We start from the raw sequence: 22,895 nt of genomic DNA on the forward strand, positions 1-22,895 counted from the left end.
TGAAGGAGCGTCTCTACCTCCATCGTTCTGCCCGGACACTGAGGTCCAGTGCAGAGGGCCTTCTGGTGGTTCCCTCGTTGTGAGAAGTCAAGTAACAGGGAAGCAGGCAGAAGGCCTTCTCGGTAGTGACACCCGCCCTGTGGAACTCCCTCCCACCAGATGTCAAAGAGAAAAATAACTACCAAACTTTTAGAAGACATCTGAAGGCAGCCCTGTTTAGGGAAGCTTTAAATGTTTTAATAGGTTATTGTATTTTAGTGTTTTGTTGGAAGCCGCCCAGGGTAGCTGGGGAAACCCAGCCAGATGGGCGGGGTATAAATAATAAATTATGATGATGATGATGATGTGTCCTTTAAAGGATTATCGCCTGAGAATGTGCCTGTGCACCATAAGAAAAAGGTCCCCGACTGCTGTTCCACATCCAGGCTGTATGTGGTCTGAGACCAAAAGAGGGAGGGAAGGAATATGACAAAGGTAGCTAATTTTACATAGGAGACATGTTGGATTAGACCAGAAGTCCGTCTAATCCCACAGAAGCTAACTAGGTGTCCCCAGTGTGCCCCTTGGAGGAGAAGACCTTTCTCCAGCTCACCTCCCACTCCAGGAGCTGGTACTAATCTTCTGGAAATCCTCCATCAACCACAAATTGCTGACATTTCCTCTGTTTAGTAAGTTTGCAAAACATGTTTCAAAACTCATATATTCCAAAACAAGTTGTTGTCAGCAGGAGGTTGTCTGTTCCTGTACAGCAGGGATGGGGAACCTGAGACCCTCCAAATGATCATAGAATCATAGAATTGTAGAGTTGGAAGGGACCCCAAGGGTCATCTTGTCCAGCCCCCTGCAATGCAGGAATCTCAACTCAAGCATCCATGACAGATGGCTGTCCAACCTCTGCTTCAAAACCTCCAAAGAAGAAGAGTCCACCACCTTCCCAAGGGAGATTGTTCCACTGTTAAATAGCTCTGATTGTCAGAAAGTTTATCCGAATTTTTAGTTGGAATTTCCATTCTTGCAACTTGAAGCCACCAGTTCGAAAATCTGAATTCATTTAAAGTAGCTAGGTGTTCCCTTACTACCCCTTTTCCTATCTTGGGCTGCAGCTCCCTCCTTACATCATTTATTCTTTTATCACCAGGTTGGGCATCACTTTTCTTTTGGGTGAAGACAGAGGCAAAGTAGCTGTTGAGTAGTCCTGCCTTTTCTCTGTCACCCAATAGCATTTCTCCATCTTCCCCATGCAGAGGACCTACCACTTGATGTTAGACTACAACTCCCATCAGACCAGACCATTGACAATGCTGACTGCGGCTGATCGGAGGTGTAATCCAACAACTTCTAGTGGGCAATACGTTCCCCATCCCTGCCTCCCCTCAAGGCCCTATAGGTACTAGGAGGAGATGAAGTTCTCAGAACCTCAAAAGGATGAGGAGGTTCACCATCGTCTGCAAAACTGCCTGTTACTAAATTCCCTTGCTGCAACTTTCATCACCACGAGGCAACATCTGTGCTCTGTTTTAAGCTTCTTGCTTCACCACCATCCTGTTCCCGTGGAGTAGAACACAAATTTATCAGCAGAATGTGACTTGTTGTTTATATGCAGTAACATATTTTGGGAACTGGTTTCTCCATTTGTTCTCCATAGCTCTGGACATCTCTTGAGAGATCATTGCCAAACTCAGCACAAGGTGTCCTGAGGTTGGGGTGGCAGACTTCCTCACCCTTTGGATTCCCAGCGCCATTTTGAATCAAGATGGTGCAATGAGAAAGTCACTTTGGTGTGACTTTTGTTTTGTTTTATTTATTAAATTTGTATACTGGCCTTCGTCCGAAGACCACAGGGCTGTTCACAACATAAAAATGCAAAATGCAAACACAAAATATGTAACAAAACAAAGCAATTACTCCCCTCCCAGAGACACATTTAAAGTGCCGTAGAATGTTAATCGGGATGCAGGTGGCACTGTGGATTAAACCACAGAGCCTAGGACTTGCAGATCAGAAGGTTGGCGGTTTGAATCCCCACTGGCCACATGACCCAGAATCTGTACACTGGCTCCCTCGGCCAATAAAGCAAAATGAACTCTGCAATCCCAGAGTTGTTCATGACTGGACCTAATGGCCCTTTACCTTTACCTAGAATGTTAATCAGCCCAATGGCTGGTTGAAGAGAAACGTTTTTGCCTGATGCCTAAAGATATGTAATGAAGGCACCAGGTGAGCTTCCTCAGGGAGACTATTCCACAAATGGAAAGCCACAGCTTAAAATGCCTCTTCCCATGTTGCCACCCTGCAGACCTCTTGTTGGAAAGGCCCCTCTAGAACATTACAAAATGTACGTCTTATTATATCATATTATACTGGCCTTTAAGTGCATAAGAACATTGTGTTTGCCCGTGAACATTTTCAGACTAAAAGTGCTCTGAAATATATGTGTTTGTGTGTGTTCCCTGATCCTATGGCAGCTCTTGCTACAGTGTCATCATATTTTGTTAGGGTTTCTGGGCTTGGCCCTGGCCAACCTTTCATTCTCCACTGGTTCTTCCATAAGAGCATAAGGAGAACCTGCCAGATCAGGCCTATGGTCCATCTAGTCTAGCATCCTGTTCTCACAACAGCCAACCAGATGCTTGTGGGAAACCAAGCAGAAAATGAGCACAACAGCCCTGTGTTCCCTTGCAACTGGTGCTGAGAAGCATTATTGCCTCCAGCCACAGAGGCAGAGCATAGCCACCATGACTTGTAGCGACTGATAGCCTTCTCTTCCATGAAGACTCCTCCTCTGCTTTTCTCTTCTCAAGGTAGGTATCCGCTCTTGCAATTTTTCATTAGTTTCAGGTCACCAAAGAGGCATGTTGAAAAGCACATAGCCTCAAGAGGAGGTGTGCGCTCCATACTGATGTTTATCCCACAGTGGAAACTGGCAAAGAATGTAAGCCACTGACATGGAGCGATGTCATAATTGCTGCTTGTAAACGAGATAAGATTACACATCAGTGCTTCGTGTTGTGACATCGCCTTCCTACTGAAATGCGGAAAGACACAATTCACGTTACCAAATTCCCTTCCGCACTGTTCTTCCTTCTTATTCTCTCCCTCTGCCCGCAGGTTCTTTTCTAAGAAGCTGAGTCAGTCTCCAAATCTGCCTGGAAATGAACCTAACCGGGAGATCAGGGTCCTGGGAGAGCATTTGCAAAGTAGATCTAGTGGATATAGGAGATGTGGGGCCTCCGTTGCCCACCTTCAAATGGTCCCCTGTAAGCATCTCCTATGCCTCACATTTCCATTATTTTAAGAATTGCTGGACTGGGACTGAGCAATGTCTTCATCTACACACACACCCTGGCTGTTTGGTCAAACATATGAAATCCTTTGTGGGTGTGGGTGAATTTTTAGTGCTCAGTTGGAACACCTGAAATTCATGATTTGCCCACGGGTTTCCTCTTCCCCTTTCCCCCTTCCCTTTCCCATGCAGTCTAGCTACAAATTATGTTCTGCTTGTTATCTGCAGCCGAGAAAGGACCCCTTAGGATAGCCAGTGTGGTGTAGTGGTTAAGAGCAGTGGACTCGTAATCTGGTGAACCGGGTTCGCTTCCCCACTCCTTCACATGCAGCTGCTGGGTGACCTTGGGCTAGTCACACTTCTCTGAAGTCTCTCAGCCTCACTCACCTCACAGAGTGTTTGTTGTGGGGGAGGAAGGGAAAGGAGATTGTTAGCCGCTTTGAGACTCCTTTGGGTAGTGATAAAGCGATAAAGCGGGATATCAAATCCAAACTACTACTCCTCCTACTCCTCCTCCTCCTCCTCTTCTCCTCCTCCCTCTTACCTGCCTCTTTAAGGTAATGATTTTTAACACACACCCCTCCCTGAGACGTTGGAAGCAGAGTGAGAACCCCAATTTGAATCTGGTTATGTAGCTTTACTAGATCTGAATTGGATCCACCCTATTCTAGGGCTGCCATACAATCGGTATCTCCTGGACATAGCCGGGATTCGTCCATCAAAAATGGCGTCCGGGTGGCATTTTCGGAAATCGGTTTAAATGTGCGGGAAAACCTGGGTGTATGGCAGACCATATTGGAAGTGTTGATTTTTGGGGGCAAATTTCCATTACAAATAGCGTAAAAGCTTCATTTTGGGAGGAGATTTTCACTTTTTGAAATATGGCAACCCTACCCCATTCCTGAGAGGTGAATTCACATTCCGGCTTTCCCCCGTCAAATGTTTGTCCCTCTACCCTGAACTTCAAAACGATGTTGTTGTTTGTTATAGTAATTTTATATAGTATAGTATATAGTATATAGTATAGTAATTTTATATAGTATAGTAATTTTGGTTTGGCAGGTAATTTTTTAAAAAAGAGTTATCAGGATCTGAACACACACACAAACATATGGCTATGTGTGCAGTCTGGGATTACCAAGTGCTGTCCCGGGTTGAATGGCATGCGCCATACACAACCATGGTGCACTTTGGGGAAACCAATCCTTTGTACCCCATTGCTCCTTCTGGCCGCCCAGTGAGATAGAGCAGCTAAACTGGAGAGTGTTGTATGACTGGTTCATCTCCCTTCTCCCAGAGCCTCTGGGTCTGTGGAAAATGGGTATATTAAGTAGTACTTCGATAATAGGGAGAGTTCAGCCAACAATTCATGAAGGCCGCTAAAGAAGAAAACTATGTGTGTGGGGATGACCATGTGTTAATTTGTGCCAGTTAACCATGCTGTCTTTTTCAGTATGAGGAATCAACCCTGAAGATGACATAGTTCAAGGGTGCCCAAACTTTTTTTGAAAGAGGGCCAGATTTGATGAATGAACATGCTTGAGGGCCTACCAAAGTTGTTGAGCGTTTTTAACACCAGGACATATATTCTGACATAGTTAGAATAAGAAACAGCAGGGCAGTTGCATGGGGAGTCTCCCTCACCAGCAAATTTCCACAGGTTGTCCTCAAACTGTAGGCCTTAAGGAGAAAGGCTTCAGGAAGGAGATGGCCTTGATCAAACTGGAGAAAAATGTGGGTCTTGCTCCATTGCTGTCCCAGATTTCTCCACCTTTATATGTAGGGTTGTTGGTTTTTGATTCTGCAACTCTGGATTCTGGACTCTGCAAGAATGGAGAAACCCCACATTTAGAGGACTTCCGGGTTGGCGCCATCGCCGAATGGCGGACTCCCTCCGAGCTCTGGAGGGAGCCTGCTCGGCAGGGGCTGGGTTCTACCGCGTCGGCATCGCGGGGACCCTCAAAAACCATGGGCGCTAAAACCCATGGGCATGGTGACTCGGCGGGCACCGTTTGCGCCCCCCGACCCGCGAAGGAGCCTTTTTAAAGGCTACGGAGCGGGTGCCGGGGGTGTGTGTGGTGCTATGAGTCCTCCGCTTCCCCTACCGAGCGAAGCCGCATGCCATTTGGCGGAGAGCGCTGACTTCTTCCATTGAAAATTCGGATTAAAAAGAACAACCCGTGAGTAATTGGAAACTGGACTTAAAAAGGGAAAAAAAATTAAATTCGGAGCGAGCGGGGGAGGTGCAAAAAGGAAGTCAGTCTCCCCCCTGTCGTAGAGGATTTAAAGCAAAGGATTTAACAACTAAGATTGAGTGCTACCTTGTTTTGATAAAGTCACTAATTTCACGATGGAAAATTATAAGACTGGGCTGGAGGAGAAAAGTAGAACGTGAGCTAAAATGCAAACCCCCCCCCCCGGGAACCGGGAGCGATCCACGAGAGCGCTGGGAGAGGAGAAACAGAGGCTTTGACAGCTGTCAAAGGAGCTGTCAAAGCTGAAGAATAAAAAGAGAACTTTGTTATGAGGACTTTGCCGGTTATATCTAATTTGTTACAAATTAGATATAAATTGTTTAAAACAAGGAATAACAAGTTACTTTGACTGTTGGGTGCGATCTGGAAGGAAACTGAGTTACTATAATCCCTCTAGATGGCTGTGGGACACTACAAGTATTGCTGGCATGGAATTTGAATTGGACTTTTTATCTCCTGGGAAACTGCAGAAATGGAACACTATTTTGTCTACAGAGGTCTCTACACTAAAGGAGACAATAGATTTATCTATTGAAGAATGGAAGGGACTTGACGTAAAGTTTTGTTCCTGAATAACAAAGCCTCTGTAGGGGATTTAGAAGCTTTTGGAATTGGAACATTTTTGCAGGAGAGCAGGAAAAGAAACTAGAGGAAAGTGAGGAGAGAGAATAATAAGAACAACATGAACAACAAGAATTGGACAAAGCTGGAAGTGGGAACATTTGGGACATCCAGATTTGAAAGGTCTAAAGAAACAAAATTGGAGTTTTTACTCTTAAATACAGAGATCTGGATGGAAAAAATGGACCTTTTTGAGATAGAGCTTTTCCAAGATTGGACGCTTGAAACTAAAGATGATTAAAAAGACAGCAAAGACTATTAAAAAGACGGCAAAGTGGACTTGTGAAGGATTTCGGCCTAGATGTGGGATCTCCAGGATGACAACAGGCATTGATGGACATTGGGGAACGCAACCGGGAAAGGGGGGAGGGAAACTTGGAATCCAAAGGGGGTTAAATTATATTTTATTTTTTGTTCTATTTTCTTTTATTTTAATCTGTTCTGCATATTAAAGAGGGGAACTCGTGGAAGGGAGCGGGGTCGATTTTAGGGGATGGAAAAACATTCTTAACATTGGGTTAACTATAATAAGTTTAAAATTTGGGGTAAGAACTTGCTGAATCTATTTGAAGGAATTGGAATACAAGAGGGGGTGGGGTGGGGAAGTCCTGGCAAGATGCTAATGAAAATAAGGTTATAAAATGGATGTTTTATTTCTTTTCTTTTTTCTGTTATATTTGAAAATGTTCAATAAATATTATTATTAAAAAAAAAAAAGAAACCCCACATTTAAAGGAGGAAACAATGGGATGAAGAGAAAGTCATATGGATACTTCTACATCAATGGGGAGACAGGCAGGTGTGAACCCACATTTTGCTCAGTTGTGGAGAAGCCTGATGTATCCTGCAGTCACACAAATTTCTCCTAATAAGCATGTTTTTGTATGCAGTTTGGACAAACATGCACATTTCCACCTGTATGTGAATTCTTTTTTTTGCACACTTTACCCCAGTGTATGCATTTTTGTACACATTACTTGGTTGGAGAACTGTGTTGCAAAATCCAGAGAACTGTGAGTTTCACAAAGTGCAAATTAGGTAGCTTCATCTTTAAATGTGAACTGAATTGAATTTATCCCCCATCCCTATGACCACATAACACCGGTCTTGAAAGACATACACTGGCTCCCAGTACGTTTCCGAGCACAATTCAAAGTGTTGGTGATGACCTTTAAAGCCCTAAACGGCCTTGTCCAGTATATCAGAAGGAGCATCGCCACCCCCATCGTTCTGCCCGGACACTGAGGTCCAGCGCCGAGGGCCTTCTGGTGGTTCCCTCACTGCGAGAAGCCAAGTTACAGAGAACCAGGCAGAGGGCCTTCTCAGTAGTGGCACCCGCCCTGTGGAATGCCCTCCCACCAGATGTCAAAGAGAACAACAACTACCAGACTTTTAGAAGACATCTGAAGGCAGCCCTGTTTAGGGAAGCTTTTATTGTTTAATAGACTATTGTTTTTTAATATTCTGTTGGAAGCCGCCCAGAGTGGTTGGGGAAACCCAGCCAGATGGGCAGGGTATAAATAAATTATTATTATTATTATTATTATTATTATTATTATTATTATTATTATTTCACGAGTGAATGAGCCATCAAAGAGATAACACTACAGATGGCAATTCCATACTGAGTTATCCGGTGATGATCAAGTGATGACCAATCCAGTGAGGCACATAAATATGTGAATCCGATCAAAGAGTTGCAAAAGGCTGAACCTCTTCCTCTCTGACTTCAGAAAGTTAGCACTGGTTTTAGTAGGTTGGTTGTGAATCTATATGTGGTGTTCGGTTCAGAAAATCACAAAGGAAACACACACAGTGATGTTCCTCATAACAAGTCTTTTATAGAAGAAGCAGAGTCAAATCTGTTACAACACAGTAGATTGCATAAGCACATTTAGGGCACGTTTTACTCAGCCAAAATTTCTGTGCGTTTGGGTGAGAAGATAATTCCATGTGCCATTGTTGATTCATCAGCTGACAGTAGATAATGGAGGAATTGCTATTTATAAATTAAGGTTAGGCACAACAGGAGTGCTAACTAATAATTAGAAAGCACTCATTAGATGTTTTAACAGTTCAGCCAGCTGTTGCTCTTTCGAATGGGCGGAACAACGCTTTTACTCCGAGGATCAAACTGAGTCACCCGTCTTCCCCGGAAGAAATAGATGTACCCTAAAAAAGGAGAAAAGAGATAGGGATAAATGAAAAAGCGGGATAACAAATCTCTTTCAGAAGAAGTGAGCTGTGCTTGCAAAGGAAAGAAAAAAAAGAAAGTTATGATTTCATGACTGTATCGAAGTTCAGGCAGAATTGTAAAATTGGAGAAAGTCCAGTCTTAGGCTATGTCTACAATGGTTCCTGCTGTTATTAAATTAATGTAGTGCTTAATGCCTGAATCGGCAGCTGAGTAAGTATGAGGTTGCCAAAGTAGAAATCACTAAAAATGTCCGGGAAAATCTGGACATCGGCAGTGATTTTACCCAAAAAAGCTCAACCAACTTTAAAATATGCATCAAAACAAATCCATTAAAACAACACAGCAATTAATACATTTTAATAACACAATATATGAGATCCTAGACTATTCTTTAAGCCATGCTGAGTTCCAGGTGAATCTTATTTCTACAATTAAAAAAAGGCACCAATTTATTCCTTTACTTACCATTTTGCTGTATAGCAGCATCAATCTTTTTGCCAACTCCTTTGAAATCTTGGGCTATCAGCCTTGGGTAACCTGTTTCCATGCTTTGTCTAATTTCATCATACCTGATCAAAGACAAGCATTGTTACTTGAAGCTAAAACAACCTTTAGCATAGGTTTTATTCACAATTCACGGAAATATGAAGCTAATGAAATTTCTCATTTCTATAAACAAGGCCATCAACTGGATTGACGGAAAGAACCATTAAAAAATGGGACGACGTACGAAAATAATGTATCGGAAAACATTGTGACTATGAAAATAGGCTATGATTCCCAGCACCCTTAGCAAACTATACTTCCTGGGATTCTTTGGGGGAATCAAACTCAGCAGTGGCCAGAGGATTGGAGAAGATCAGTCTACATCCCAATCCCAAAGAAGGGCAGTGCCAAAGAATGCTCCAACTACCGCACAATTGCACTCATTTCACATGCTAGCAAGGTTATGCTTAAAATTCTACAAGGCAGGCTTAAGCAGTATGTGGACCGAGAACTCCCAGAAGTGCAAGCTGGATTTCGAAGGGGCAGAGGAACCAGAGACCAAATTGCAAACATGCGCATGATTATGGAGAAAGCTAGAGAGTTCCAGAAAAACATCTACTTCTGTTTCATTGACTGATCACCTCATCTGTCTCCTGAGAAATCTCTACGTGGGACAAGAAGCTACAGTTGGAACTGGATATGGAACAACTAGATATGGAACAACTGATTGGTTCAAAATTGGGAAAGGAGTATGACAAGGCTGTATATTGTCTCTCTGCTTATTTAACTTATATGCAGAATTCATCATGTGAAAGGCTGGACTAGATGAATCCCAAACCAGAATTAAGATTGCCAGAAGAAATATCAACAACCTCAGATATGCAGATGACACAACCTTTATGGTAGAAACTGAGGAGGAATTAAAGAACCTTTTAATGAAGGTGAAAGAGGAGAGTGCAAAATATGGTCTGAAGCTCAACATCAAAAAAACGAAGATCATGGCCACTGGGCCCATCACCTCCTGGCAAATTGAAGGGCAAGAAATGGAGGCAGTGAGAGATTTTACTTTCTTGGGCTCCATGATCACTGCAGATGGTGACAGTAGTCACGAAATTAAAAGTCGCCTGCTCCTTGGGAGAAAGGCGATGACAAACCTAGACAGCATCTTAAAAACATCAACTTGCCAACAAAGGTCTGTATAGTTAAAGCCATGGTTTTCCCAGTAGTGATGTATGGAAGTGAGAGCTGGACCATAAAGAAGGCTGATCGCCGAAGAATTGATACTTTTGAATTATGGTGCTGGAGGAGACTCTTGAGAGTCCCATGGACTGCAAGAAGATCAAACCTATCCATTCTGAAGGAAATCAGCCCTGAGTGCTCACTGGAAGAACAGATCCTGAAGCTGAGGCTCCAATACTTTGGCCATCTCATGAGAAGAGAAGACTCCCTGAAAAAGACCCTGATGTTGGGAAAGATGGAGGGCACAAGGAGAAGGGGACGGCAGAGGACGAGATGGTTGGACAGTGTTCTCAAAGCCATGAACAAAGCTACCAGCATGAGTTTGACGAAACTGCGGGAGGGAGTGGAAGACAGAAGTGCCTGGCGTGCTCTGGTCCATGGGGACACGACTAAACTACTAAATAACAAACAACAACAGCATCATGTGTTTTACATGTGTTTTAAATATATGGCATGTATGCAGCCTCTATTGCTTCCTCTTGAATACTAGGATATGTTCGCACAGATCAAATCTGTAACCTTGGGTTTCCTCAATGAAAGCGAGAAAAAATATATATGCAAGTAAATTAATATATAGTGGCCACACTTTAAGAGTGACACATTAGGAAAAGAGAGTTTTCCGTTTGTATTTTTAAGCAGACCCCAACCTAATTTGTACATCCTGGACTGATATACAGATCTGAATATTGTTATCCTTCATATTTCACACTTCTCCAAATTTTTCAATAGTTTCAGCTCAAAAAAATGCATAAAAATGCATGTTTTAGGACAAAATGGGGTTAGAAAAGTGTACACTGAAATTCCCATTTCTACAATTTGTTTTAAATCCATAAATAAATATGTGTGTTATTATCAAATACTTATTTAAATATGCATTTAATAGGCATTTTGTGATAAAATACATATTTTAGTTTGCAGTTGAATATTTTTTGTATCTATGCATTTTTTTTTAAAAAAATCACAGACAGGTGTGGAAATGGGGCAGGACAGACTTATGAATAAATGTTGGCAAAATCGACCAGACTGAAAACAGACTGTTCCATCCCTCATTTGGAACTTCAGAATGACCGCTCCCCCCTCTAAAACGGGGGGCGCCCTTTGCGTGGACGCGCACAGCCCTAGATCTGGAGCGGCTCCAACAGCATAGGCTTGGCTTTGCCTTCCCTCAGGTGGGATACCTGGAGGTCTCCGCCTACCTCAGTCAGTTGTCCAATCCCACCTGGGGGAAGCGTTGCCAAGGAGACCAGGCCAGGTAGGGGAGGGATTACCTGCCCACACAATAGAGGGAGGATCTTACCTGGGAATCCTCACTTGGCTCCAGAGCTTCTCCCACCCTACCCACCCTCAGTTAATGTCTTATTTTGCAGGTTAACTTTTCTTCACAGGTTTTGCAGGTTAACTTTTCTTCACAGGTATGCGGGTGCTGCTACGTTAAGGTCGCTGTTAAAGGGCCGGAAAGGAATTTCCCTGCATTGGCAGGTTTCGCCTTTCCCGTAGCAAAACATCACAACTTTGGCGGTATCAGGCCTTGGGCGGAATCCTTTAGTCCATCTTCCTCTTTGCGGCGGCGATACCAGGGTTCCCCATTAAAGGGGTTTCTGAAGGGAGGCTTTGACCGTACGCCGAAAGGTCGTCATTGCTCTCCCCTGCGGCGGCGGCGTAACGGGGGCGGCTATCTCTGCTTGAACATATGTTCTCCAGAGCCAGCCCATCCCCCCCCCCACTGGATAACCCTGATGCTCCCTAGGTCCCCGGCTGGGGACTGGGGAGGGAGAACGCCCAATGCCTGAGCCAAGGTCTACCCACATTTGAAATTTAATAAAGTTGTGGCCAATTTAATCCCATAGCACGTTGTCTTGCGTCGTTCTTCCACATGACGGGGGGGGGACCGCGCGGGATCTGGGGACTCCGCCTGTCCACGCAATAGTCAAGCCATACCTCCAATACTTCTCATTTACAAAGAAATATGTCTTCCCAGATTCTGGATCGCTAAATGCGGCATCAATTCTCTTCACAGTATTTGGGAAGCCCAGCTGGTAGATGCTCTTAGGGTAGCCGGATTCAATGGCATATCCATTTAGAGCCCAATATTTGTTTCCTGGGGGAAAAAGAGAGGGGGATAACATTCCATGTAATTCAAGGAAAACAGTTTTGTTTAAATAAATTTTTTTATAGGGAAACCGTTTTATATTAGATGCCTCAGGAAGGTTTGATAGAGAGTTAGGGTATATAAATATTTTAAGAATGAATGAATTAATGGTTACTGCTGGCTATGCTCATGTGATTGTATCCAAAGTGGCTTGGTATTAAAAGGTGATCTGAAGATCGAGTGCTAAATTATTGCTTTCTCCCTGTGTGAGAGAGATTGCATGGACTCTTCTGTCCTACTAAGCAGATGTGGCAAATATTAGAGGTTACCGCCCACACACTTCTGCTGCGCTTTTGTGCTTGTGTGGTGGCACCTCGGTAAAACCACTTCTCACTGTTTGTAGCAGAGTTTGCCCTGGAGACAGAGGACAAGAAGAGGAGTCATACTCAAATTCACAGTCAAGAGCTTGACTGGCTGCACAAGCATTTTCTTTTACTATTACAGTGGTACCTCGGGTCAAGTACTTAATTCGTTCCGGAGGTCCGTTCTTAACCTGAAACTCTTCTTAACTTGAAGCACCACTTTAGCTAATGGGGCCTCCCGCTGCTGCCGTGCCGCTGGAGCACGATTTCTGTTCTCATCCTGAAGCAAAGGTCTTAACCCAAGGTACTATTTCTGGGTTAGCGGAGTCTGTAACCTGAAGCATATGTACAGTAACTTGAAGGGTATGTAACCCGAGGGACCACTGTATATACAAACTATTTACATTCCTTCTTTATCTCTCCAGCACGGTATAATCTCAATCCAGTAATTAACAATCCTGACACAGCAAAACTCACAGTATCAGCAGCACACATTGTCTTACTTCCAAACTTGTTGTCAGAATGTGTGCTGACAGCATGTGTGTATGTGTGTGTGTGTGTGTGTGTGTGTGCTTTCCTTGTGCGAAAATTGCAGCCTGCAACTTCCTCCCTTTATTTGCATCTCTATCTGACACCAATTGAGCCTAGAGTGCCACTCCTACACACTAAAGAAAATTCTGGAACCCTCTTTAAAGCTTCCAGGAACTTTTATCTGCTTAAATAATGTTTTCCTAGCAGCAAAACACTCCAACCCCCTGCCTTACACTGGGCTTGGAAAGGGCGTTTCCCTTTATTCGGTTCAAAGGAACACAGGGCTAGATATTGCCTTTCTTCTCAGTGGTGGATGAAGACAAACAGCAGCTATTTAACCTCCCTAAAATGCAGATACAAACAACACACAAGTGAAACATGTAACTCCTGACTGGAATGTGCAATGGTTCATCCCCCAAAAGTATTGTACTGTTCGAAAAGGTTTTTGGGAATGCTGGCTTTGATAGATGGAAGAAGCTAGTATTACAAAAACGATGGCCTTCCTAGCTTCCATTCTGCAATGTCGCTGAGAGTGTGTGAAACCTTTGCTAAGCCTTGGCTAAGTCTGAAGGACAGCAATGTGGCAGAACTTAGAACGTGAAGTCCAAATTCTATGAGCGAGTTTCGCTTGGTCAGGCTGCAATATTACTTCGGGTTCAGTTCCACAGAACCCAACAGAACTTACTTCAGGTAAGTATACGGTATGTAGGATAAGGCAGCCAATTAAATAAATACTGCCTACATACCCTAGGCTTTTACATAGCACCCTGAAGAGGCCATGCTGGCTGAGGAACACTGACCAAATGCATTTCAGTACAGTGGTACCTCAGGTTAAGTACTTAATTAGTTCCGGAAGTCCGTACTTAACCTGAAACTGTTCTTAACCTGAAGCACCACTTTAGCTAATGGGGCCTCCTGCTGCTGCCGCGCCACTGGAGCCCGATTTCTGTTCTCATCCTGAAGCAAAGTTCTTAACCTGAGGTACTATTTTGGGGTTAGCGGAGTCTGTAACCTGAAGCGTATGTAAACTGAAGCGTATGTAGCCCGAGGTACCACTGTACTTATTCTGCAGCATAAACTAGTCCCAGCAATTTTGCAAGGGAATCGAAGTTCGCCACTCACCTTTAAAAACAATGAAGTTATCAGTTTCATAATTTTCATAGGCGGCTTGTATTCCAGATGGCAGATCCTGCCAGAAGGTACCGATGAATTCAAGCTGAACACCTGACTGGAAGTGTTTGCGCCAGAAATACCTAATTTGAAAACGTTGATGGAAACATGTGAGTGGCATCTCCAAAGAGAAAGACTCCAGTCTCAAACCCCAGAGAGCTAGTTAATGTGGACAATACTGAACTATGTGGTCCAGGGCTCTGACTTCAGTCTGATGCTTTTCTCTGCATTCTATGATTGCATAATTCTATGATTCTGTTTTTGTGACAAAATGGTGGAATGAATCCAGACTATTAGCCTGATTTTGTGAGTTGTGGGGTGAAGCCACCATAGACTGATCTGTCATCTGTCTGTCTGTGTAAGAGAGAGTCACACAACACTGAATTGTTCCATCATGGCACATACAATTGAACCGATAGGTATGTGGTGTTGCTGTTTTTAATGTCATTTGTTTATGGCTTCTTATGGCTCATTTTGTTTTTACCTCCCCTCAAAATGCAGGGCTGAGAGTCTGAGCGCATGCTTTGGTACAGGTGGGGTGCTGGAGCAAGGCATTAGAGATGCAAGTCCTGTTTGGAGATGGAAATTTTGTTCAAATTGGTGTTTTTAAGAAAGCAACTTACCTGCCCTTAAAGAACAACATTTCTCCACGTAAGGTGGTGACAGCATCAAAAGTGGTGCTGGGAGCACAAGCTTCCGGTGTTTTGGGTCCTTTGACTGGGATATCGGGTTTTCCTAAATGGAAAGAAAAATAAAGGAAGCCTCACATCAAGTGGATAATTTAAGCAATCTTAAGCATATGGAAATACAATAAATAAGTAATTAAGTAATTAAGCAAGCAAGCAAGCAAGGTGATGTTCAGAGCAGCAGAATTCAGTGAAGGTTAAATGAAAAATAGCACCTTTTGCTACAATGTAAATATTTTTTATTTTATTGTTGCAAAGCAAGTCTCATTTTGATGCAACAAGGCATATTTCAGATGTGGGCCCAATCTGTCAGAGATCTATGCAGACCCTATTGAAATGAAGGGGACCTATGGCAAAGCACCTCTGAATTGCATTCCATTTCCCTTGAAAGGTGCATCCATATTCCAGTAGGTTGTGGTCCACCCATCAGCTTTATTTATTTATTTAAAATCCATCAGCTTTATTTATTTATTTAAAATATGTTCGCATCCACCCTTCATCAAACACCCCAGGGGCGATTTACGGAAGGGTGAATGAAATTAACTCATGCAACATATAGATCCAATTTTAAACCATCACTGACCCAAAGAATGGCAAAATTCAAGGTTGTTGTTTTTTAACCCCTCACAAAAAAAGATTTTAAAAAACATAGCACAATTCCAAAACTCAAAAGCCTATGTGCCTACAAAAATCTTCATGCAGCACCGAGAAACTTGAAGCGTTGGCAGCAAATGTGCCCCCATGCCAGAAGTCATTCCAAAACAAGAGTGGGAAAGGCCTTCTCCTTTGTAGAAGCACAACATCAAGACAGATGAATGGCCACCTGTCATGGATGCTTTCCCTGAGATTCCTGCATTGCGAAGTGTTGGACTAGATGGCCCTTGGATCCCTTCCAGTGTGGTGTAGTGGTTAAGAGCAGAAGACTCATAATCTGGTGAACCGGGTTTGCTTCCCCGCTCCTCTACATGCAGCTGCTGGGTGACCTTGGGCTGGTCACACTTCTCTGAAGTCTCTCAGCCTCACTCACCTCAAAGAGTGTTTGTTGTGGGGGAGGAAGGGAAAGGAGAATGTTAGCCGCTTTGAGACTCCTTAGGGTAGTGATAAAGCGGGATATCAAAGCCAAACTCTTCTTCTTCTTCTTCTGACTCTACAATTTTATGATTCGATTATTCTCCCCTCTTTTGCAGAGAGAATTATGTCACACTTTCACAAAGGAGAGCAGCAGTGCCTCTCCAGAAGACCAGAAGACAGGGATGGGGAACCTCAGTCCTGAAGGCCAAACACAGCCTTCCAGCCCACTCTTGGGACTCCCCCCCCGACAAGCTACACCCCTTCCAAGCCACCTCCTCTCTCCCTAGACCAGAACCTCCTCTGAAATTGCGTCACATCCTCCTTGAGCAACAGGGACTCATGCTTGCCAAGATGAGAAGATAGAGAGGACCAATTCTACTCCACCAAGTGAAAATTTACATTCTTTCACCTCTGGCCACCAGTGCCATGCTGGCCCCCCAAAAAAGGTTGCAAGGAAGAAATTGTCGTTCTTGGAGTGGCAAATGTTCCCCACTCCCATCTTAAGGTACGGGCAGGCAAAACCAATTCCTTTGTTTAAGAACACATGCGTTTCAACTTTATGGTGATTTCTCTTAGCCTTACCATAGAGGGTTTGGATGCCATCAATATCGTCCTGGTTGAGCTGAAATGTGCGGGGGTCCGAGTATGTGTAGGAGGGGTACATCAGTGCCCCCTGGTCAGTGGAGTGAGACAGACCCAGAGCATGTCCGATCTCATGGGCAGCGACAATGAACAAGTTGTGCCCTGAAAAGGAGGTCATAGTTCCATTAGGGGGGAAACTAGTAGAAAAAGGGTCAGAATATAGACTCCAGGCATGCTTTCACTAGGGGCTGATGCTCAGAGGATGAGTGCAGGCTCTGCATATCAGGGTTGCAGAATGTGACCCAGCCACTGTGGTCTAGTGGCTAGAGCGGTTTTTCCCAACCCTGGGGTCTCCAGCTTTTTCCAAACTACAATTCCCATCATCTCTGACCACTGGTCCTGCTAGCTAGGGATGATGGGAGTTGTAGTCCAAAACAGCTGGAGGTTGTTGGGAAACTCTGGGCTAGTGTCGGACCAGGACCTGGGAGACCAAGGTTCAAATGCCCACTTGGCCAGGAAGCTCACTGATAGGCTGATGGGAGTTGGAGTCCTTAGGCCAGTCACCCCAACCCAGGTCACTTTGGGCATTAAATGAGGAGGGGGAGATTCACGTAAAGTACCTTGAGCTCCTTGCAGAAAAATAAAGGAAGGAAGGAAGGAAGGAAGGACAGGTCAAGCTACATTTAACACGTCTGGCTTCCCCAGTGAGGTGGGCACTGCTCAGGATTGGGACCACGATGCATAGAGATGCTTTTTGACCCTTTCCCTGCTCCACAGGCCTGATGAAAATCACTCCACCCCCTTGCTATTTGGCAGAAGAGGGAATCTCCTGCTGCAAACTGCCCTATGATCTTCGGAGGAAGAAGAAGAAGAAGAGTTTGGATTTGATATCCTGCCTTTCACTCCCTTTAAGGAGTCTCAAAGCGGCTAACATTCTCCTTTCCCTTCCTCCCCCACAACAAACACTCTGTGAGGTGAGTGGGGCTGAGAGACTTCAGAGAAGTGTGACTAGCCCAAGGTCACCCAGCAGCTGCATGTGGAGGAGCGGAGACGCGAACCCGGTCCCCCAGATTATGAGACTACCGCTCTTAACCACTACACCACACTGGAGGAAGGGCGGTGGATGCATTTAAAAGGAAAATTTGATTGTAGGGCAGTTTACAGGGAGGAAATATTCATCAGAATGCCGGGGGTGGGATGGGGTAAGTGGGGAACTTTAATTTCCAGCATGCCCCAGCACTAATCCTGATATCCCTCTGGGGGTTTGTTTTTAGGCAGAAGACAAAGCCAAGTCCTGCACATGTTACATTCACGAATGCATTTAACATTGCATGTAATTTAGCCTCAAGTTGTATTGGGATGTGAATTAGTGCGGCTAAGTTTGCATTGCTTTCAATGGGACTCTCACTGCTGCGGATAGGTAAGTTGCATAGGAGGGAAAGGGCTGGGCTAGAGCCTCAGTGTGATGGCCTGGGATTCGGACTCGGATACTGAACCTGAGGGATCCCAGCCTGCACAGGATTCCCCGCTTCCAGAACCAGATGAGCTGGGGCTGGGGTCTGAGCCTGAAGGGTCCTCACCTGTGCTGGATCCTCAGGTGCAGGCACCAGCTGAGTCTGCTCTGGCTCCTGAGGTGATGGAGGACCCATTGCCTGCAAGTGCTCCACTCTCAGCCCCGTCAGAGGAAGCTGAGGTTGCCTCTGGGTCCGGTAACCCTCCAGCCTCTCCTGAGCTGCAGAGGCTCAAGGCAGAGAGGCAGAGGGAACTAAGTTCCCGCAGGAGGAGTGCTCGCCTCCAGGCCAGGAGGGGCGAGTCACCAGAGGATTGGGGCCGCCCTATGCCTCGGGGCAGATAAAAGCTAGCTAGCCCCAGTCCCAAGTTGCGGGAGCAACATTGTTGGTTGCCCTGTCCTGCTTTCCTGCCAGAGCTCCTGACACGCCCTGGCTCCCTGCTTGCAAGCCTGTTCCTGACTTCACCCGACTCCCTGCCCTGCACCCAGCTTCAGCTACTATGGACTGCCTCCATTTGCACCTATGTTGCTGCTCTCATTCATAGAAATGCTTTATGTAGTGAAGAGTTCAGAATGAGGACACACTGTGCTCTGGAAGGATATCATCTGTTCCACCAATCACCTTTGCCTGCCTTCGGGGACCTAGCATAAACCAGTTGCTTATATCCTTGTGTCACCTATGTGCTGCGTTGTCTTTTTATACAGTTCAGTGCTGAGAAAGGAAGTGTTGTAAAATGGTACCTTGTGGGCCGCCTGCGGTCCAGGTTTCATCCTCATCAAAATGGACATCTCCTCCAATGTTGCTCCCTGGCTGAAAGGCATGTGCCAGTGTCCCACCAGGCCCATCGAAAGGAGAATTATCATAGTGGTCTGAATATAAAACAATACATTATTATTGTTATTGTTGTTATTATTGTTGTTATTGTTGCTGTTGTTATTAAATTGGACATATGGTGACTTTGTTCTTGCACTGTACGGTTACCTCCACGTTGAAAAGAGAGCTCTATATCTCCCACTTTATCCGTGACTCTTTTGAATTCCAAGGGTGCTGCCTTGCTCCAAACTTTAAATGCTGCCTCGATTGCCTTCTCCACATAGAATTCGTGCATATCTGGAGTATAGCTTACAATCCTTTCAAAACGAAAAACAAAAATAAGGTGCTAGGTCATTCCTTTAGGCCAGTGTTTCCCAAATGTGGGTCTCCAGCTAATAGCTAGGGATGATGGGAGTTGTAGTCCAAAAACAGCTGGAGACCCAAGTTTGGGAAGCACTGCTTAGGCAACCAGAATATAGAACGAAACGGTATGTTGGACAGACAGACCACAATCCCCAACCAGGTGCCATCCAGTGGATTCGGATTACAACTCCCATCACCCCTGATCATGCTGTCTGGTACTGATGGGAATTGGAGTCCAGCCACATCTGGAGGGCATCAGATTGGGGAAGGCTGGTGTGGAGACACATTTGAATATATCTTTCCATTTGACTTGTACATCAAAAGAAAGCAAAGCAAATACAAATAGCAGCCCGGTGGATGAGTCAAGCGAGTGGAGTCTGGTTATAAACACACACACACACACACTAAGTGCAAAGACATGCCTTTCTACTTTGGCCCCAAGACAGGCATGTCTTTAAAGAAAAAAGAAAAGATTTATCACCTGAGTCTGCTAATTGCATATACTAGGGACATGCAGTGAACACAAGAGTCACCTTGTATCTATACCTGTAGCCTTTGGAAGCATCCCAATCTTTTTTCAAATCCACTCTGTGTCATTTAGATTTGACTCATTATTTGGAACCCAACTTGATCTGTTAATCTGAAGGAGTTTTGTCCCCACTGACTGCAATGATGCATCTAAGAATGGCTGTAACCTTCCCCCACTTTTCACACAAGTGGATGAAATTTGCAGGCAGCAGAGCCCAAATCTCCCTGATTTGCTGTGTGAGGGAGGGTAAATGCACATCCCTAACACACACACTCCACTCTCAATTGCAGTGGTAATGTGAGTGAGTGAGTGTGTACTTTCATGCATTCACGCTGTTGTTGTTGCGGTGTGTGTGTAAGCCTCGTTGCACAGCTCTCACAACCATGGCCATAGGCTATCATCCTAATACATGTGCTGCAATGGTTCTATGAAAAATCAGGTCTTGCTGAGCCCACTGAAATCTATAACCTTAGGCATGCTGAACTCTGCATAGAACAGTAGGCAGAATGTCCTAAGTTTACTCCTGAGCAAGTACATTGAGGACTAGAGCATTTCCTTATTGAAGCCGCCCACTCCTAAGGGAAACTCACAAACCTTTACCTGTATGTGATGTTCTTCCTGTCCCATTTGGGCTCCCCTGGGTTGAGGGTGAATTGCTCCACATCAGGGACGCCACACCTGTCCCTTTTCATCATTGCTATTGTTTCGGCATCAATCTTCCCGGTCACTCGTAGCCCGTGAAATTTCTGCATTTTCTTGAGCTTTTCTGTTACAGCGACATCATCATCCATATTGATTGTGGCCACAGCCTCACCTTCAGGGCTGTAGAATTTACTTAAATAGGACTGCGGGGGGGGGGGGGAGAGAAAAGGAGGGAGGGAAGGAGGGAGCGATGGAAAGAGATGTTTTTAGACCCTTTGTGTTTCCAATGTGAGATAAAAATGTGAGATAGACATAGTGGAAGTAATATTCAGCAGCCAATTAAGTCAGGTTGTAGATGTGGAATGGGAGTGGCACACAATCTTGGCCTTTTATGCAGACAACAGAATATTTCCTGTTATCACTGGCACATTTCCCTTCCTACTTTTTAAGCCCAGAGACTTATTTTTTAAATGCACAGAAAAAATCCAGGCTAGCTAAATAGGTATGACTCTTAGAATCAACCAATACCTGACTTTTCCAAGTAGTATGTCGATGATGGGAGTGTCAGATGATGTGTAGTGTGTGTGTGTGTGTGTGTGTGTGCGCGCGCACACTCTACTATTGTGGGTGCTGCAGACCCACCCAAGTAGGTGACGAATCATTGCCAGTGGTCCTTCTGCTGGTGATAACCAATGACAAGGCCTCCAAATCCCTGATGTAGGCATAAGCATTAGGGGAGGGTTGGATGTAAGGGCAAAATGCCCCCATCACTGGAGGAATGTAAGGTGGCAATCTGTCAGGGATGCTGTTGTTGCATCTGGCACTCCAGATTGAGCAATAGGTGGTCTAGATGACTGTCAAGACCTCCTTCCAGCTTACGATTCCATGCACAGGGAGGAAACTGTGTGCATGTTGTCCTGAAAGCCTTAGAAGAAGGGCTAGATTCGAACATAAGAAGAGTTTGGATTTGATATCCCACTTTATCACTAACTGAAGGAGTCTCAAAGCGGCTAACATTCTCCTTTCCCTTCCTCCCCCACAACAAACACTCTGTGAGGTGAGTGGGGCAGAGAGACTTCAGAGAAGTGTGACTAGTCCAAGGTTACCCAGCAGCTGCATGTGGAGGAGCGGAGAAGCGAACCTGGTTCACCAGATTACGAGTCTATCGCTCTTAACCACTACACTACACTGGCTCTCAATAAAATAGGAGCGCCAAAGAGCCCTCCTTTTTTAATTAGTCCTGGCACGACAACAAGAAGCAATAGCATAGAAAAGTGTGCTTTTGCTCCATGAAACTTTCGAAGCGAATATTTACCTTAACAAGCCTGGTGTTCTCATCCTCGTTGCCTTGACCCAGTAAAGCAGCAAAAGTGGAAGATATAATGATGAGCAGCAGGAATGGAAGAACAAGGAGATTCTTCATCCTTACAGCCATGGTGGTGTCTTCCTTGCCTGTAGAGTAAATGGTTTCCCTTTGTTTGTTTGTATTATTAGCGAGATATCCCCGATTTATATAGCAGTTCACAACTTCCCTCTGCTCTGACTCATCGTCTGCTACAACATCCTCTGATTAGCAACCGGAGAAGGGCTCATCATTGAGCAATGGTACCATCATGGCTGTTTTCACAATGCCTTAGACTGGGTAATTTTTTAAAAAAAATTAAAAAGAAAAGGGAAGATGTTTTGCTCAGTGTCAGAACATGCTGTGATGATCAGATATTTCTGTTGCATTTTACTCCTCATTTTTCCGGCCAAGGTCATTTTGACTCTTTCTGCATCAGTTTGCATTAAAAAAAAGAGGTCACCACAGATATTTGACTGCATTTTAACCAACATTTTTCCTAATATGGTTCCTAACATAATGCACGTTTGCACATTATGTTCATTGCAGGTGCATATCACACTTTGACAATGCATTTTTGTGTAGGTTTTCATTGTTGGAGAAACTGCATTGAAGAATTCGGACGAGTACAGATTTTAAAAAACCCAGTTGCATTTCAGTTTCAGGAGGCATGAATTAGATAAATCTGCATTAAATTCCCCATCCCCCATAGGAAAGTTTAATGACAGGAATTGGCATGCCTCATCTCTCATCTTTGACATAGGGCCGGCACACCCGTGAGGCAAGGTGAAGCAGCTGCCTCAGGCGGCAGGCTCCACAGCGCCAGCCAATCCAGCCTCCAAGGAATGCTTTGCCTGGTGCTCCTGCTGCTGCTGTGGTAGCAGCGATGGCTTTGAGTTTGGATTTTGATATCCCGCTTTATCGCTACCCCAAGGAGTCTCAAAGCGGCTAACAATCTCCTTTCCCTTCCTCCCCCACAACAAACACTCTGTGAGGTAAGTAGGGCTGAGAGACTTCAGAGAAGTGTGACCGGCTCAAGGTCACCCAGCAGCTGCATGTGGAGGAGCGGGGAAGCGAACCCGGTTCACCAGATTACGAGTCCACTGCTCTTAACCACTACACC

At 44.7% G+C, this 22,895-nt stretch overlaps 1 protein-coding gene across 1 annotated transcript in view; it reads right to left on the minus strand.

Annotated features, from left to right (window-relative positions):
• LOC309340658 (uncharacterized protein) overlaps positions 1 to 21,927 on the minus strand; it is a 36,375-nt gene extending 14,448 nt beyond the window's left edge. The window contains exons 1-11 of the mRNA XM_081859542.1: positions 21,746 to 21,927; positions 20,389 to 20,633; positions 19,065 to 19,213; positions 18,824 to 18,952; positions 16,573 to 16,734; positions 14,857 to 14,968; positions 14,186 to 14,316; positions 12,020 to 12,179; positions 8,822 to 8,925; positions 8,233 to 8,331; positions 4,835 to 4,963 (exon numbers count right to left, since the gene is read on the minus strand). Of these exons, the coding sequence (XP_081715668.1) occupies positions 4,835 to 4,963; positions 8,233 to 8,331; positions 8,822 to 8,925; positions 12,020 to 12,179; positions 14,186 to 14,316; positions 14,857 to 14,968; positions 16,573 to 16,734; positions 18,824 to 18,952; positions 19,065 to 19,213; positions 20,389 to 20,633; positions 21,746 to 21,865 (1,540 nt within the window). The 5' untranslated portion in view covers positions 21,866 to 21,927. The remainder of the gene's footprint in view (positions 1 to 4,834; positions 4,964 to 8,232; positions 8,332 to 8,821; positions 8,926 to 12,019; positions 12,180 to 14,185; positions 14,317 to 14,856; positions 14,969 to 16,572; positions 16,735 to 18,823; positions 18,953 to 19,064; positions 19,214 to 20,388; positions 20,634 to 21,745) is intronic.
• Between the last annotated feature and the right edge of the window lie 968 nt (positions 21,928 to 22,895).

This window comes from Podarcis erhardii (genome assembly GCF_964252035.2).
Source record: "Podarcis erhardii genome assembly, chromosome: 4".
In the NCBI taxonomy this organism is placed as follows: Eukaryota; Metazoa; Chordata; class Lepidosauria; order Squamata; family Lacertidae; genus Podarcis; species Podarcis erhardii.